The 13,846-nt window shown below is 51.6% G+C and overlaps 1 protein-coding gene across 4 annotated transcripts in view; it reads right to left on the bottom strand.

Moving 5' to 3' along the window:
* Positions 1–13,846, bottom strand: part of ARHGAP39 (Rho GTPase activating protein 39) — a 152,031-nt gene that overhangs the window by 36,939 nt on the left and 101,246 nt on the right. For 3 of the 4 annotated variants that reach the window (XM_075495405.1, XM_075495402.1, XM_075495404.1), the window contains exon 3: positions 1,997–2,077. The exons of the other annotated variant lie outside the window; for it this stretch is intronic. In XM_075495405.1, the coding sequence (XP_075351520.1) occupies positions 1,997–2,077 (81 nt within the window). The remainder of the gene's footprint in view (positions 1–1,996; positions 2,078–13,846) is intronic. 4 annotated transcript variants of the gene reach the window in all.

Below are 13,846 nucleotides of genomic sequence, written 5' to 3'. Positions count from 1 at the left end.
TCACCCGGTGCTCCCGGTGACTATTCTGCTGGTGGGGACAAACACCAGATACCATTACCCTATTTGTTTCCCCTCCTCAAAAGCTTGTTCTTCCCTCTCTTGCTTAAGTGGCAATTAATTCTGACACTCCTGGGAGGTCACTGCAGAAGCAGTGAATTCCAGGGCCGGCAGGATGGCACACAGCCAACGCCGTTGGGTGATTTTCCGCTCGCACGTGTCTTGAACCAGGATGGAGATTGCTGCAAACCACGCTGACGTGGACCGGCTGGCCAACCCGTGCCATCACAGAGCAGCGGGGAAGGGAATGCAGAGCATCGCACCGGGGAAGGGAACGCAGAGCATTGTGCCCTCCCGGTCCCTGCTGCCAGCACGGAAAGCAAAGCAAGAGCTCGAGGTGCTTCACGTCTCCTGCGTCTCTAAAAAAGCACAGAAACGGGGGGTGTTTGTCAAAGCCCAGAGCAACCAGGCAGGCATCAACTCCAAAACCCCCAAAATTTGACCGTAGTCTATAGCCCTGCTGTCTTAAAGGTAGGAATTGGGATGAATGTGGTGTTACAGAGAAAGGCTTCAGGCCACCACTTGTTTGCAGGTCTACATTAGTAAAAGCATCCAGGGCATGCGTTTATCCTTCCTGTTCCTGCCTGATTTGATCTAGATGGTGCCAGTAGGTACCAAAAACCCTACCTGCGCAGGCTGGGATGGGGTCAGGGCGAGACGGGTCTGTCTGGGTCCGTGGGGAGGTCCCAGAGTTTGCAGAGCCTCACCACCACCTCTATCCTGGCAGGTGGTGACCAAGAGGGACATATCCCAAATGCTCCGGGGCAGGACGAGGTGGGTCAGCTAAGATGCTTCCTTTGGCCACCAAGAAAGGGTGGCCAAGGAGCCATCTGGGCTGTATCAAGAGCAATTTCTCAGCCCCCCTAAATCCATCCCCGCCTGGGTTTTGAAGGCAAAAACCTTGTTTTGAAAGCGGCGATGCAGGCGCTGGGCCAGGCTCCAGGAGCCCAGCACATGATCGTTCCCCGCCTCTGATCATCTACTCAGACATCATCGATTCTGGTGATTTTTGCCCATGTCCAAGGCATTAGTCCACATCTGTACTAATGAGAAGTCACGGCATTTGTACACCTCAACCACTTGTGCAAACTCTGAGGGGCATTTTGAGCTGTAACGGAGACAAGCACGACACCGTATTATTTTCTAGCAACATAAATCCATGAAAACTGGAGATGGTCGTTTGCTTTAGCACCTGAAATCCTGATCCGAGCAAGAGAAAGCTCATATCTATCTTACCAACAGACTCTGAAAAGCAGTTGGACCCACAGGCTGGAAGAGATGGCTTCGTTTCTCAGGAGGCTTTCCCTCCTCCAAGGCTTTACGGAGACAGTACACTGAATCAGCTGGGCTTGCTGTGGCAACGGATTAAATCCATACCCACACAAACCGGCTTACATTCAATGCAAAAATCCTAGGAAAGAGCCTAGAAACTGGTTTCAGTGTGGAGAGATGTTTAAGCCACCACCCCACCGTGATGGCAGGTGTTGGGATGGACCAGCAGCACCGGGTGAGTCCTGTCCCTTCCTGAACTGATGATGGAGCCTAATGAAACCCCGCAGACCAGGAGCTCACCCTGAGGTGTGACCCCACCACCGGACAGCCCTGGTGCTCCTCCTGTCCTGCTCCAGTTTCTGGTCATGGGTAGGAACCACTCAAACGGGGACCAGTCCATAAAGGGGATGGATGGTCCCTGCTCCAAAGAACCATCAAAATATACCTTAAGGTTTATTTAAGGGTGGTAGTAAAGCTAAAAAACATAACACATGAAGGGAAGGGGATGGGGAGGAGGATCAGAAGAGCACAAAGAAAACACCGGTGTTACTCGCTTCCCCGTCCCCGCAGCTCAGCCGGTAGCACGCGGGCTGTCCCACACCCCCACCTCACCGCTGAGGCCGCGTTGCAGACCCCAACCCCGGTACTGGAGGGAAATTTCGGCTACCTGTAGTGGAGGAGTTGACCTTCCGCACTGTAATCCCGATAAATGTCATATTCTTTCTCAAACACTCCGGAAGGCGACGAACTGCAATACAGTAATAGTGAACAAGGAGTTACCAACGGTGACTGCGACGCGCGCGTGCCCTTATTAAAGTCTCCTTCACTTTAGGATTAATGAAGATGCATCCACAGAGATGAGCTCCCGGTCCCTGCCAGTCTGGGCTCTGCACTTGGGCCCTACTCCCACCTCCTCGCATCAAGCTTTGAGTCATTAATCAGTTGTTTAGCAGATGATGACCAAGCCCTCCATGGCTGTGGTCTCCAGCTTCATTACAAACCCTGGAAACACCACATTGTCCCTTAAACTATGCTTATTCCTGAAGAAGAGCTGTAGACATGCCTGGACAGATCCTAAACATCTCATAGCTTTGTCCCACCCATGGTCATTCCCAAGTGCAGCCCCTCCTCGTGTCTCAAGCATCGCTCTCGCTCCTCGCTCATCTCAGATGGTCAGAGCCCACACGGGCAGAGGTGGCGAGCCCCAGAAAAGCCCTTTTTGGCACATTTTTGTCTACCACATTGCTGTTGGTTACATCTGAACCCACAGAGCCCTCGCTCCCAGAAGACGGAGAAGGTCACAGTGCCAACAGCTACCAACCTATTCCAAGAGACACCTTACCTGAGAGCACTTGTTGGAGAGACCTGGAAAGAAGCACCTGGAGGTGCAGGATGGCATTTACAGGCTGCGTTTTGGACTAGCACCAGCTTAAAGCCTCTCCTGGAAGAGCAAACACACTCTTGCTCCACGTTCCTTTTGGCTTCATGCTTGCCCAGCAGCCTACCATCAATGCTGAGACCCTCCAGCACCTCCCAACAAGGCACACGACCTCGTTACACCAACGAGGTGTTAGTCTTTGTCTAAGGGCAATGTTTTCCAATGTTGTTCGTACTCGTTGCCAATATTTGCTCAATGAGCACAGGAAAGGTCTTTTTTTGCCTTAACAGTCCTTCACTGTGGGGATGTGCAAATAATCAGGCTCGTTCAGAAAACGCATGGCACTGAGCAAATTATTAGACATTTGCTCTGCATCGAAACGTAACAGCAAACATCTGGAGAAATAACTTTGTTTTGAGCAGTTTTCGAAGAAACAGCGTTAAAACCCCCCTATGTACACATTAAGATGCTTGCGTTAATAAAATTCGGATCAGATGTTGGTTTCAGAAAAAGAAAAAGAAACAAATCTTCTTAATAGAATAGACCTCAAAAATTTTATTCAAGCGAGAGGCAATAAAATTAAGCTTCTGTCAAAGCTAGTTTTAATGAGACTTCCGAGCCCTGAAATTATGGTGTTGAATTCCTTAATCCCTTTTTCCTCTCAAGTGCACGTGAATGAGAGCACCTCCTCCTCCACGACGCCCAGTGTCTTCTCAAGAGAAAGGCATCAGCTCTCATGCCTGATGCTGTACCCAGATCCATGGTTACAGATTCTCCTCCCCAAGGGGCAAAGCCCTGGATGGAAGGGAATTAACGCTCAGGAAGCTTCCTAACGAAGAGCCCCGCTGCTGAAAGAGGACATAGCTAATGTTTACTGAAGAGAAAGGCAATGGACGTTGGGAGAAGACCTCAAGGAAGGTCTCCTTCAGGCAAGTTCTTGTGATCAAAGCCGAGCAAGGGAAAGACCCTCATGGCAAACAGTTTTCTCTTCTGGTAGTAGCATCCCTGCCCAACCATGGCCTGGAGAACCTTCGAGTACTATGTCATCTGTGCAAATCCCTGGTGCTGTGGGAGCTGAAACTCTCCTTTTCTCCAGGTTTCCCCAGGAACCAAAGATTTCAGGACCACACTATGCAAAACCTGTCCATTTGCCCTACTTCATGGACCTTTTGGAAAGATCTGCAAGGTCAGAAATGTCCTCCTGGGTCAGAGCAATGGTGTCTCCAGCCCAGTACTCCAAACCATGGCAGCAAGAGATGCTGTTTATGGAGAGCTCATGACCCCGGTTGCTGCCTGCGGTCCATGCCTTCATGCCCCCCAGCACCCAGTCCCTGCGTTAGGGGTGAGAGCAGGGAGGCCTCCTCCAACGCATCCACTTCAGAGATGTTTATGGACTGGTTGTCCTCAATTTGTTTAATCCCTTCCCAAACATGCAGCAATATCAGCCTCCACAGCTTCCCACCGCAACAAATTCCAGAAGTTTTCTACCCGCTGTGCACCTCACTTCTTCCTCTCCCCTCCAAGAAAAATAATAAAAAAATTCACCTGATCATCAGCCATTCCTTCTGGCCTCCTATTTTTCAAAACACTTGCAAGTAAGGGCACCCAGCATGTCTCCTTGCATCTCAGGGCAAACTTTCCTTGCTAAAGGCAATGGGAATCTAGGAGCAAGAGGGGGATGAAGTCTCCTCCAGGCGCTGGCCCCCAAAATCTCCGTCTCTTCTCATGCTCACCTGACGGGAAGACCTGAGGAGCATAGAGCAGCACCGCAAGCATCTGGCCAGCCAGTTACCAGAAAACGAGCCGACTATAAATTCCCAGCAACGACGTCGGCTGCTCCTCGGCCAACGTGCAGCTGCTGGAATTTCAGACGCTTTTCAATCAGTTGGTGCAAAGGTTCTTCCAAACACAGCAAAGGCTGTTGAAGCAGCCGCAGAGTTATGCGGCTTTTAATATTCTGGCCGTGCCAGCTGGATTCAGGAGGTGAGGGATGTGTGAGCTCATAGGTGAATGGAGGTTATTCACATCTGGCTTCAAAACCTGGATGAAATATTTAAGGAGGGAGATGCTGCTCCCAATTTGGTATTTCATGCAGCACACAGTACAGTACAACCCTTGTCTTAACGCAACTCCTTCTGTACTTTCTATCCCAGCATGAATTTGAAACTGGAGCTCCAAAACATGCCCAGGAGTAGGGACAGCCCATGAGGCTGGTGAGATGAAACAGTTTAACACGGTTTGCTCTCAAACACACATGCTGACTTGACATACATTAGCACCTCGTAATCTTTAAAGAAAGTTCTCTTAGGCTGCCACCTCCTCCTTTTGAGATAAATTGATGAAAACCTCAGACTATGAGCAAGGTCTCGCTGACATACAATCCATGCTTTGAGCTACTGCAGGGTCCAAAAATGCCAGGCAAAGCGGTAAGATGGAGATTGGCTGGAGAGCTTCAAATCCATCTCACCAGCAGAGCCAGATCAGGAGTAAAATCGCTGCCGGCACGCTGTGGGTGGCATTGCTCCTCCTCCAGGTACTGATGAGTCAGACTTGGCTTCGTTATCGTCGCAATCAGCTCTTACCAGTGAAGCTGCAAATGAGATTGATGGCAAGGATCGCATCCATCTGCAACACCACGAGCTGCAAACTTCAAGGTTAGGATGAACACAGCAATGTAACACCTGGGACATCTCCTCTGCTCTTCTGCATCTTACAGGAGATGAAAACTCGCCCCTCCGCTAAGGTCCCAATCATTATTTTCGGGGTGATTTTAGCAAGTTCTGAACAAAAAGAGGCCACGAGGTCATAGCACGTAGACTGCCAAGACCAAAAAAAGACCTGGCTAGCTGACGTGTGCCCCTACAACTGGGGGCCTGGCTTGCATTGGCAAGAAATATCACACCACAAGCAAGAGGCAATCAGGGAACTGGTGACAGGCTTCCACCAGATAACCCGTTCTGGAGGACAAACATGCTGAGGGATGCTGAAGTTCACAGACATTGAATTGTGATGTTTTGTTTCGTCTTTGATAATTGGAAGACATTTTGCAGGCCCACGTTTGGTTCTGGGTCTCGAGGTTACTGATGTTTGAGGTGCAGAGATCTGCTCCATCTCTACTGGGAGCCACGGGCAGGATGGACCAGGCGTCTCCACACCTCCTGTGTTGAAGAGAGCAGGCAGGTAGGGTCCCTTCACCTTCAAAGGGAGATTTTGGGGGTGAGAGGGCATTTAAAAGAAGCTTTCCAGAACAAAAATTTATCTCCAAGGTATTACAGCACGCACTGTCCTAGTTTGTCTGGAGGCCAGGAGGTGAAGCAGTTGGTGCATGTGGTGCCCAGACCAGACCCTGCCTGGAAACGTGGAAGCTCAGCGTGATGATGGTCAGGGAGCTGCCAAAGGCTATCCTGCGTTAATTGTGGGAATGATGAAGCATCAAGGTGAGCATGATGCGTGCTGTCATCAAAAGCACGGAGACGACAGGCCGTGACATTAGCACGTCATTTTACATTTGCTGAAGGGAGAGAGGCACTGTCCCTGAAGCTGCGATGTCTGGAGGAAGAAAGGGGTCAAAGATGCCACCACCCCGCCTGGGACGGGGTGAGGGAGAGGATTGCTTCTGCAGAGAGGTTCTGTGTCCCCAGGAGGTGGAAGAGGGACAGATCAAGGAGCAGCTCCCCATCCTGGTTGGACTCAACACGCTGAGCCTCGGCTTGTAGAGCCAAAATTTAATCCTTGGTCTTGCCAATAAGTAAAACCGGTCTCCTTTGCCTGTTTGTTTTCCTGCTGAAACCTGGAGCCTGGTGTGGAGAAGGACCTCTGCAAGAAGCTGAGGGTGCTGCCTGGAGCAGGTTGGAGTGCTGCAACATCCACCCAGCCCACAAAACCAACAGTAGCTCAAGATTTGCCCTGCTTCCCCACCAGGCCAGGGGCTGGTTAGCTGGGGAGAGTTGGCTCAGATTTGGGAAACAGCTTGACTACAGGCAGCAAATCCCTCTGGGGAAGCAAGTGCTTCTGTCCAAACTGAGCAAAAATACCTCTTCTGCTGCAGGAGTGTGGAAACTTGTCAAACCATGCAGACTCTCGGCAATCAGACTCAGACTCACAAAAGCAAAGATCTACATGGTTTCAGAAAGGAGCAGTCATGGGGGCTTAAAGCTTGCAGACCTGAAAGCTTGCAGACCTTAAAGCTTGCAGATGTTAAAGCTTCCAGACCTTAAAGGTTGTAGACCTTCAAGCAGCACCACCAGGACGATGTCTCTGCAGACGACGGTCCTCCTGGCAACCTAGACTCGGACGTGCCATCAGCTATGGCGTGAAAGCCCCATGAGCGTGACGTGGCACACAAAGAACAGCACAGATCGCTACCCAGACTTTGCTTAGGCCTTGCTTTAGCCTCATCAAATCATCATTTCAGTCTAGCACAGATTTGTGCCGGTCTGCAAAGTCCGACCAGCAAAGCCCTTTTGCTGCTTTGTTCCCGCAACAGCGGGATCACTGCATAGAAAAGCACGAGTCAACTCTGCTCCACCATCTCCATTTAGCTAAAAGGCATGAAAAGTAGCAGCCCTAAGTCACTGGATGGAGACAGGTATTGCAGAAAGCACCTTAATCATAAAATCATCGAATGGTTTGGGTTGGAAGGGACCTTTGAAGGTCATCTAGTCCAACCCTCCTGCAATGAGCAGGGACATCTTCAACTAGAGCAGGTTGCTCAGAGCCCCGTCCAACCTTAAATGTTTCCAGGGATGGGGCATCGACCACCTCTCTGGGCAACCTGGACCAGGGTTTCACCACCCTCATCGTAAAAAAATTATTCCTTTTAATTCAGCGGCTCCGTTAGTCTGACCTTTGTTAAGCACAATTCATAAGGCGCTGGCTTAAAAACCATGAGAAAATAGCTTACTGGGGGGGGGGCAGAGGACAAATGCTCCATTACATCGCCGCCCATGGGAAGCCGGGCTAGCAGGAATCTGACAATGCTGCTGCTTAAATATTAAATAGCTGGCAAGCCTGTCCCTGGCTCTCCAGCAAGCTCCACGCCTGCTGCTTTCAGCAGCTATTCATTTATGCTGAAATCTCAGTGAGTGACTTTTAATGACGCCCCCCCCTGAAATTCAGCTTGTCTTGGAGAAGCAAGCGCAGCCAGCTCGGCCACCCCCGGGTTTGTGCAACCACCGCCCCGTCCTCCCGCAGATCCCTGTGGAGATCCCCCACTTGGCTCCCACCGCGCCGCCTCCGGGCATCAGCAGCGGCTCCCAGACTGAATCTTTGCTCTCCCTGCATCTGGACGGGCGTTTGGCAGGATGGACTCGCTCAGCCGTCGACTCCGTCTGCGCAGAAACCTCGGCGGAGACGGTCCGGATGTGCCAGAGGATGCTGAGTTAGAGTGGATGGGGTAATTACTGCTGACGGGAAATGAAACCCGTTTGATTCAAGACGAAGGCAGGTTACGAAATGGAAGTTGGATGGGAGGGGGGGGCTGCTGCTCTCCCCAGCTGTGCTCGCCCCCTCCTGCAAGCCAGCGCGATGCTGGGCACGGTGGACGTGTCACACCGGAGAGATGCGGATGCCTTAGCCCATGCTGTTCGCATGGAAAACAAATTGATGCCTTGCCCATCTGCCCTACCCATGGAAAAAATCTGGGGAGAAAGGGTGAAGGAAAGAGCCTTGCAAGTACCTGGGGGCCTGACAGCAGAAAAGCTTCTCTGCCCAAATACCCCAGGGACCCTGGCCGCAAGGGAGCTGGAGCTTCTGTGAAAGCTCTTCTGGATCATCCCCTTTACAGCCAAGTACGCTACAGGAACGTCTTTAAACAGCTCATCACGTCTAAACGTGGGCTGAGATCGGCATTAACACCCAACGGCTTGAAGCTCACCACTTTGGTCTTTTAGCAGTGGAGAAGGTTACCCTAAATGTCCATCCCGCTGGGAGACGAGCGATCACCACTCCCACAGCGTGCACCCAAGGTATATTTGGGTATATCCCACCGCAGCTGGGGCAAAACAGGAACCAAGAGTCTACCCCATCCTTGGAAGCGTTCAAGGTCAGGTTGGACGGGGCTCAGAGCAACCTGCTCGAGTTGAAGATGTCCCTGCTCATGGCAGGGGGGTTGGACTAGATGATCTTCAAAGGTCCCTTCCGACCCAAACCATTCGATGATTCAATGAAAATGCACACTTTTCTGAGGTTAAAATACCTTTCCTCTATTGAGGAGGGGTCCTCCCGATGCCTGAACAGCCTGTCTTCATCCCTGCTGGATGCCAGCATCTCCAGCACTCCCCGTGGCGGTGGGGACAGACAGACAGACAACGCTGATTATTTTCTTTGGGAAAAGAAGCACCTTCCAAATCTTGGTGTTGGGTAAGCAAGGCTCTGGAAGGCCAGACGTGAACCTGGGTGCAGCTTGGCACAGGTCAGTGCTGCCCGCCGAGCCATAGCTGGTCCTTCAAAGCCTTCTGCTCGCAGCAGCACCCGAGGAGGAGGAAAGACGGTAGGAAACCAAGCGATGGCTCTGCCTGGAGCACACCTCCAGGTACGTCGTGGGACGAGGGGGAAGGTTGGAAATAGCACAGGGGAGGATAAATGCCGCATTTGCACAGGCGGCACAAAACGCACATGCTTCAACAAAGACTCAGGGAAATAATAAGCCACGCAACTGCTGTGAATCGCCGTCCCCAGCAGGACTCAACGCAGGGTTTTTATGGGCAAAGCTGACACCTATTTATCGTTTTGCCGGCTCCCCGGGCTCTGAGCGGGGCTTGGCATCAGACCGGCGTTGGGAGCTGATTGGAGGCTGTTTTTGGCAAGATCTCTGTAGCAACAGCTCCATCAGCTGCGGCTGCAAACAGCTCTCGGGCGCTTTTCGCCTGGCACGGGCGCGTTGCCAAAACCGCCCGTCCTCGGAGCCTGCCAAAATAACCGAAGGGATGGAGGAGCATCCAAAAAGGGGCACGTGGAGCTTGATCCTGGCACCTGGAGCCGAGGGAATGAGCCAGCAGCAATTGCCATCCGATGGTTTCAGCTTCTTTGGTGCTTGATGAGACTAAGTGGGTGTTTGGGGGACGGTGCGGGAGGGAGGGGGATGCTTCGGAGGGGTTGGGGGTCCCCGAGCCGCAATCTGCCAATGCACACCCCTTCCCTCCCTCCTGCTGCTCCGCTGACATCCCAAGCACAGCCCTGCTGATGCTGCAAGTCCGAATCTTCCCCTAGCAGAGCATCACACCTGCTTGCCATGAACCAGGCAGCTGGAAACCATTGAGCATCCCTGGAGGGTATCTGCTCGCTCCCAGAGCAGAGGCTGAGTGCATCACAGCTCCGCGTGGAAATGCTGCTGCTGCCGGCAGGCTCAGCTGGAGATTTTTTTTTGCTGTCATATTCAGTCCCTCCCAGGAGACCCGATGTATTCCTGGAGCTCCCTGGGTGCAGGCAGAGTCAGACCGAAGTGCAGGATTACCCGCACGCCCATGCCTGGCCCAGGAAGGCTCTCGGAGCATCCCTGCCTTTGCTATTTTAAAGACTATAAGCACAAGCTCCTGAAACTTTACCCCTTGAATAAACCCCCAGTGTGGGAGCACACTCCTTACCAGGAGATAAATTTTAAGGAGATAAATTTTAAGGAGATAAATTTACCAGGAGATAAAGATTAAGGACTTTTCTTCTTTCTATTTCTGTCCCGATGCCAGCAGTGCCCTGCCCAGGGCGGGTGCAGCGGTATCCTCCGTCCGGGGGGTTGAGGATGTGCAGAAGACATTACGGACACTGGTTTTAGCGGTCTCAAAGGCCAGGACAGGCAGCAGTCCCACGCTTCTGTCTTCACAGCAGGCTTACTCTGATGATTTCAGCTGCAGTCGAGTTTGCATCTAAGAGACCAAAGCCCTCAGAGCAATTTTGTCAGGTTTCAAGGAGCTGACCCACCGCTGTCTGTACTCCTTCCAGCCTACCCTGCTCTGCAGAAGGAAAATTAGCATTGCTGCAGCCCGGCTGCATCCAAGAGACCTCTGCAGATAAGCAAATGATCCTGTTAAGTCATCATTACTGTTGCCTGCCTTTACGCCAGACAAATGGGATGCAAACGGATTTTTTTCATAGCAAAACATCTTTATCAATGATCTGGACGAAGGGATCGAGTGCACTCTCAGTAAGTTTGCAGACGACACCAAGTTGTGTGGGAGTGTTGATCTGCTGGAGGGTAGGCAGGCTCTGCAGAGGGACCTGGACAGGCTGGATCGATGGGCTGGGGTGAATTGTATGAGGTTTAACAAGGCCAAGTGCAAGGTCCTGCACTTGGGCCACAGCAACCCCATGCAACGCTACAGGCTTGGGGAAGAGTGGCTGGAAAGCTGCCTGGCAGAGAAGGACCTGGGGGTGTTGGTTGACAGCCGCCTGAATATGAGCCAGCAGTGTGCCCAGGCGGCCAAGAAGGCCAATGGCATCCTGGCCTGTATCAAAAATAGCGTGGCCAGCAGGACTAGGGAAGTGATTGTGCCCCTGTACTCGGCACTGGTGAGGCCGCACCTCGAATACTGTGTTCAGTTTTGGGCCCCCCACTACAAGAGGGATATTGAGGTACTGGAGCGCGTACAGAGAAGGGCAACGAAGCTGGTGAAGGGTCTGGAGCAGAAGTCTTATGAGGAGCGGCTGAGGGAGCTGGGACTGTTTAGCCTGGAGAAAAGGAGGCTGAGGGGAGACCTCATCGCTCTCTATAACTACCTGAAAGGAGGTTGTAGAGAGGTGGGGGTCGGTCTCTTCTCCCAGGTAACAAGTGATAGGACAAGAGGAAATGGCCTCAAGTTGCGCCAGGGGAGGTTTAGACTGGATATTAGGAAATTTTTCTTCACCGAGAGGGTTATCAAGCATTGGAACAGACTGCCCAGGGAAGTGGTTGAGTCGCCATCCCTGGAGGTATTTAAAGGACGTTTGGATGAGGTACTTAGAGACATGGTGTAGTGATGGTTTTTGGCAGTGTTAGGTTTATGGTTGGACTCGATGATCTTAAAGGTCTTTTCCAACCTATATGATTCTGTGATTCTGTGAAAAGCCCCTACAAATGCCTGCACTTGCCCTGACTCAGCTTGCCCTGGCTTATCAGAAGATAAGGCTCTGTGCTGATTTTGGGAAGAGGACAAAGGTTTCTCCAAGCTGGTGTCTTGCCTTCAGAGCTACGGCGTCTGCTCTGGCTGTCACAGCACTCGCCAGCCTGTGGTTTCCCAAGGAGATGGTCTTCTCGGTTTACAGCACCTCCACGCACGGGAACAGCCTCCTCTGCGGTGGCAGGGCGTTGCAGAGATGTACAGCAGCATCCCTGGGGAAAGTCGGGTAGGAACACAGGAGCTTCCTTCTAAAAACTCAACTGCAGTCAGGTCACTGCCAAAACAAGACCATCAAACCCAATGGGTGAAGGCTGAATTCCCTGCAGCCCTGTGAGATGGACAAACAGCTTCTTCCACACCCATCAGTGAGGTCTACACACCTCCAGAAGATAAGCCCTACTCCTCCAGATCCTGCGTTTCATGGATATGGAGGGTTTATCAGCTCCGTGTGGCTCTCTGGGACTGGGGGTCACATTACCAATGTGCATCGCGCCCCAAACCCAGATGCCGGGCTGCTACCACAACAGCAGCACCAGACCTGGACCACACACGTCCTACCTGTGAACAGACCCTCAGCTATTTTTTATAGCTGATATCCACCAAGCAACTCACAGCTGTGTAAAACAGATGAAGAGATGCCTGGTTGGCCATCGTAGGGTAGAGCAAAGCTGACAAACCAAAGGGAGTGTCTGTGAAGACAGAGTCTGAAGATGCAAGAGATGAGAAGAAAAACTGCAATGGCAACCTTGGAGCAAAGTTTCCTCCCTCCACTGCTTCCAACAGCAACAACGAGAAAGTGAGAGCACACAAAAAGCAAGACTTCATTGGGCCACCACAATGGGCACTCAACCCTCAAAACTTCGTACCCAATGGGACGTGTGATGTTCAAGCCACCACCAAGACACTCAGTACCGGCACAACCAGCTGCCCTAGTTCAGAGGAACGTCTCCATGCTCACTCCAGTGACCTTTCCAAGACAGTAACTTGGGGAACTAGACACTTGGAGGCTGCTACCCGCAGGTGGTAGCAGGTAGTACCAGCAGGAGCCACCAGAAGGTGGCCTTTGCTGCAGATTTTAGCATCTGGATTTACATGGGATGCCAGCAGCAAGGAAGCAAAGTGACAGTAATGAAGTTGCTGCGTTGCCTGGTGAAGCCACAGATATCTTGACAGCTGTAGGACAACCTACATCAAAATAAACAGTCACATAAGTGGTTTTACTGAGACAGCACCTCTCACTGTTGGGTGCAAAGAGGAAGCAAAGAGGTCCTCCTCCTCCTCCTCCTTCACCCATTTAGTTAACATAGTACCAAAAGCCTATTATTCTGCTTTAAAGGAGCCTAAATCAACGACCGATCAGTTTGAGTGAAAACCAAAGCAAGGCAATCAAAGAAAATCTCACCTTCACAGGTGGCTTTCCTATGATGTTCCCACCGGACTTCACCAGGGTGGGCTGAGAGCTTCAACCAAGCTCAGCCAAAGGCTGCTGTCCTCCCCCGAAAAAGGATGGAGCAGGAGGGAATGCGCACTCGTTCCTCAGCAGCCCCTGATTGCTTACACATCTTGACACAGGTCGCCGTTTAAATCAAGACTGATTTGCAAATCAAACTGAGCTGCAAGCACAGGTACAAGTTGCTCTTCTGCCCTGGCTGCAAAGAGGCGTAGATACCAAACCACCACCATGGGTTTCCCATGAACGTCTGCAGAAGTGCTACAAAAGCAGCACCTTAAACAACTCCTGAACTCTGCTGGTATGGGGATAATCTAGAAAGGTCAACCCAAATTAGTTTCTGAAGTGGAGGAGGGAGGTAGCATTAAGGGTTTGCACAGACATGGGTCTACAGGGACCAAATCGCCTGCCGGAAGTCCTGATGGGTAAAATCATGCCCAGAAATTTTCAGAAAGCAAAACCTGCTCTAACCAAAAGGCCGACTGGTCCTACGGCAGTGCTGCAATTGTGCTGCTTCGGTATTGGAAGGGTGTCCTGAGGTCTCCCCAAAAACCTTCTCTTCTCCAGGCAAAGTTAGCTCAGCTCCCTCATCTTCTCTTC

The sequence above is a fragment of the Mycteria americana genome, chromosome 2 (genome assembly GCF_035582795.1).
Source record: "Mycteria americana isolate JAX WOST 10 ecotype Jacksonville Zoo and Gardens chromosome 2, USCA_MyAme_1.0, whole genome shotgun sequence".
Classification (NCBI taxonomy): domain Eukaryota; kingdom Metazoa; phylum Chordata; class Aves; order Ciconiiformes; family Ciconiidae; genus Mycteria; species Mycteria americana.
Note: the sequence above shows the minus strand (reverse complement) of the source record. Positions and strands in the feature narration are given on the sequence as shown.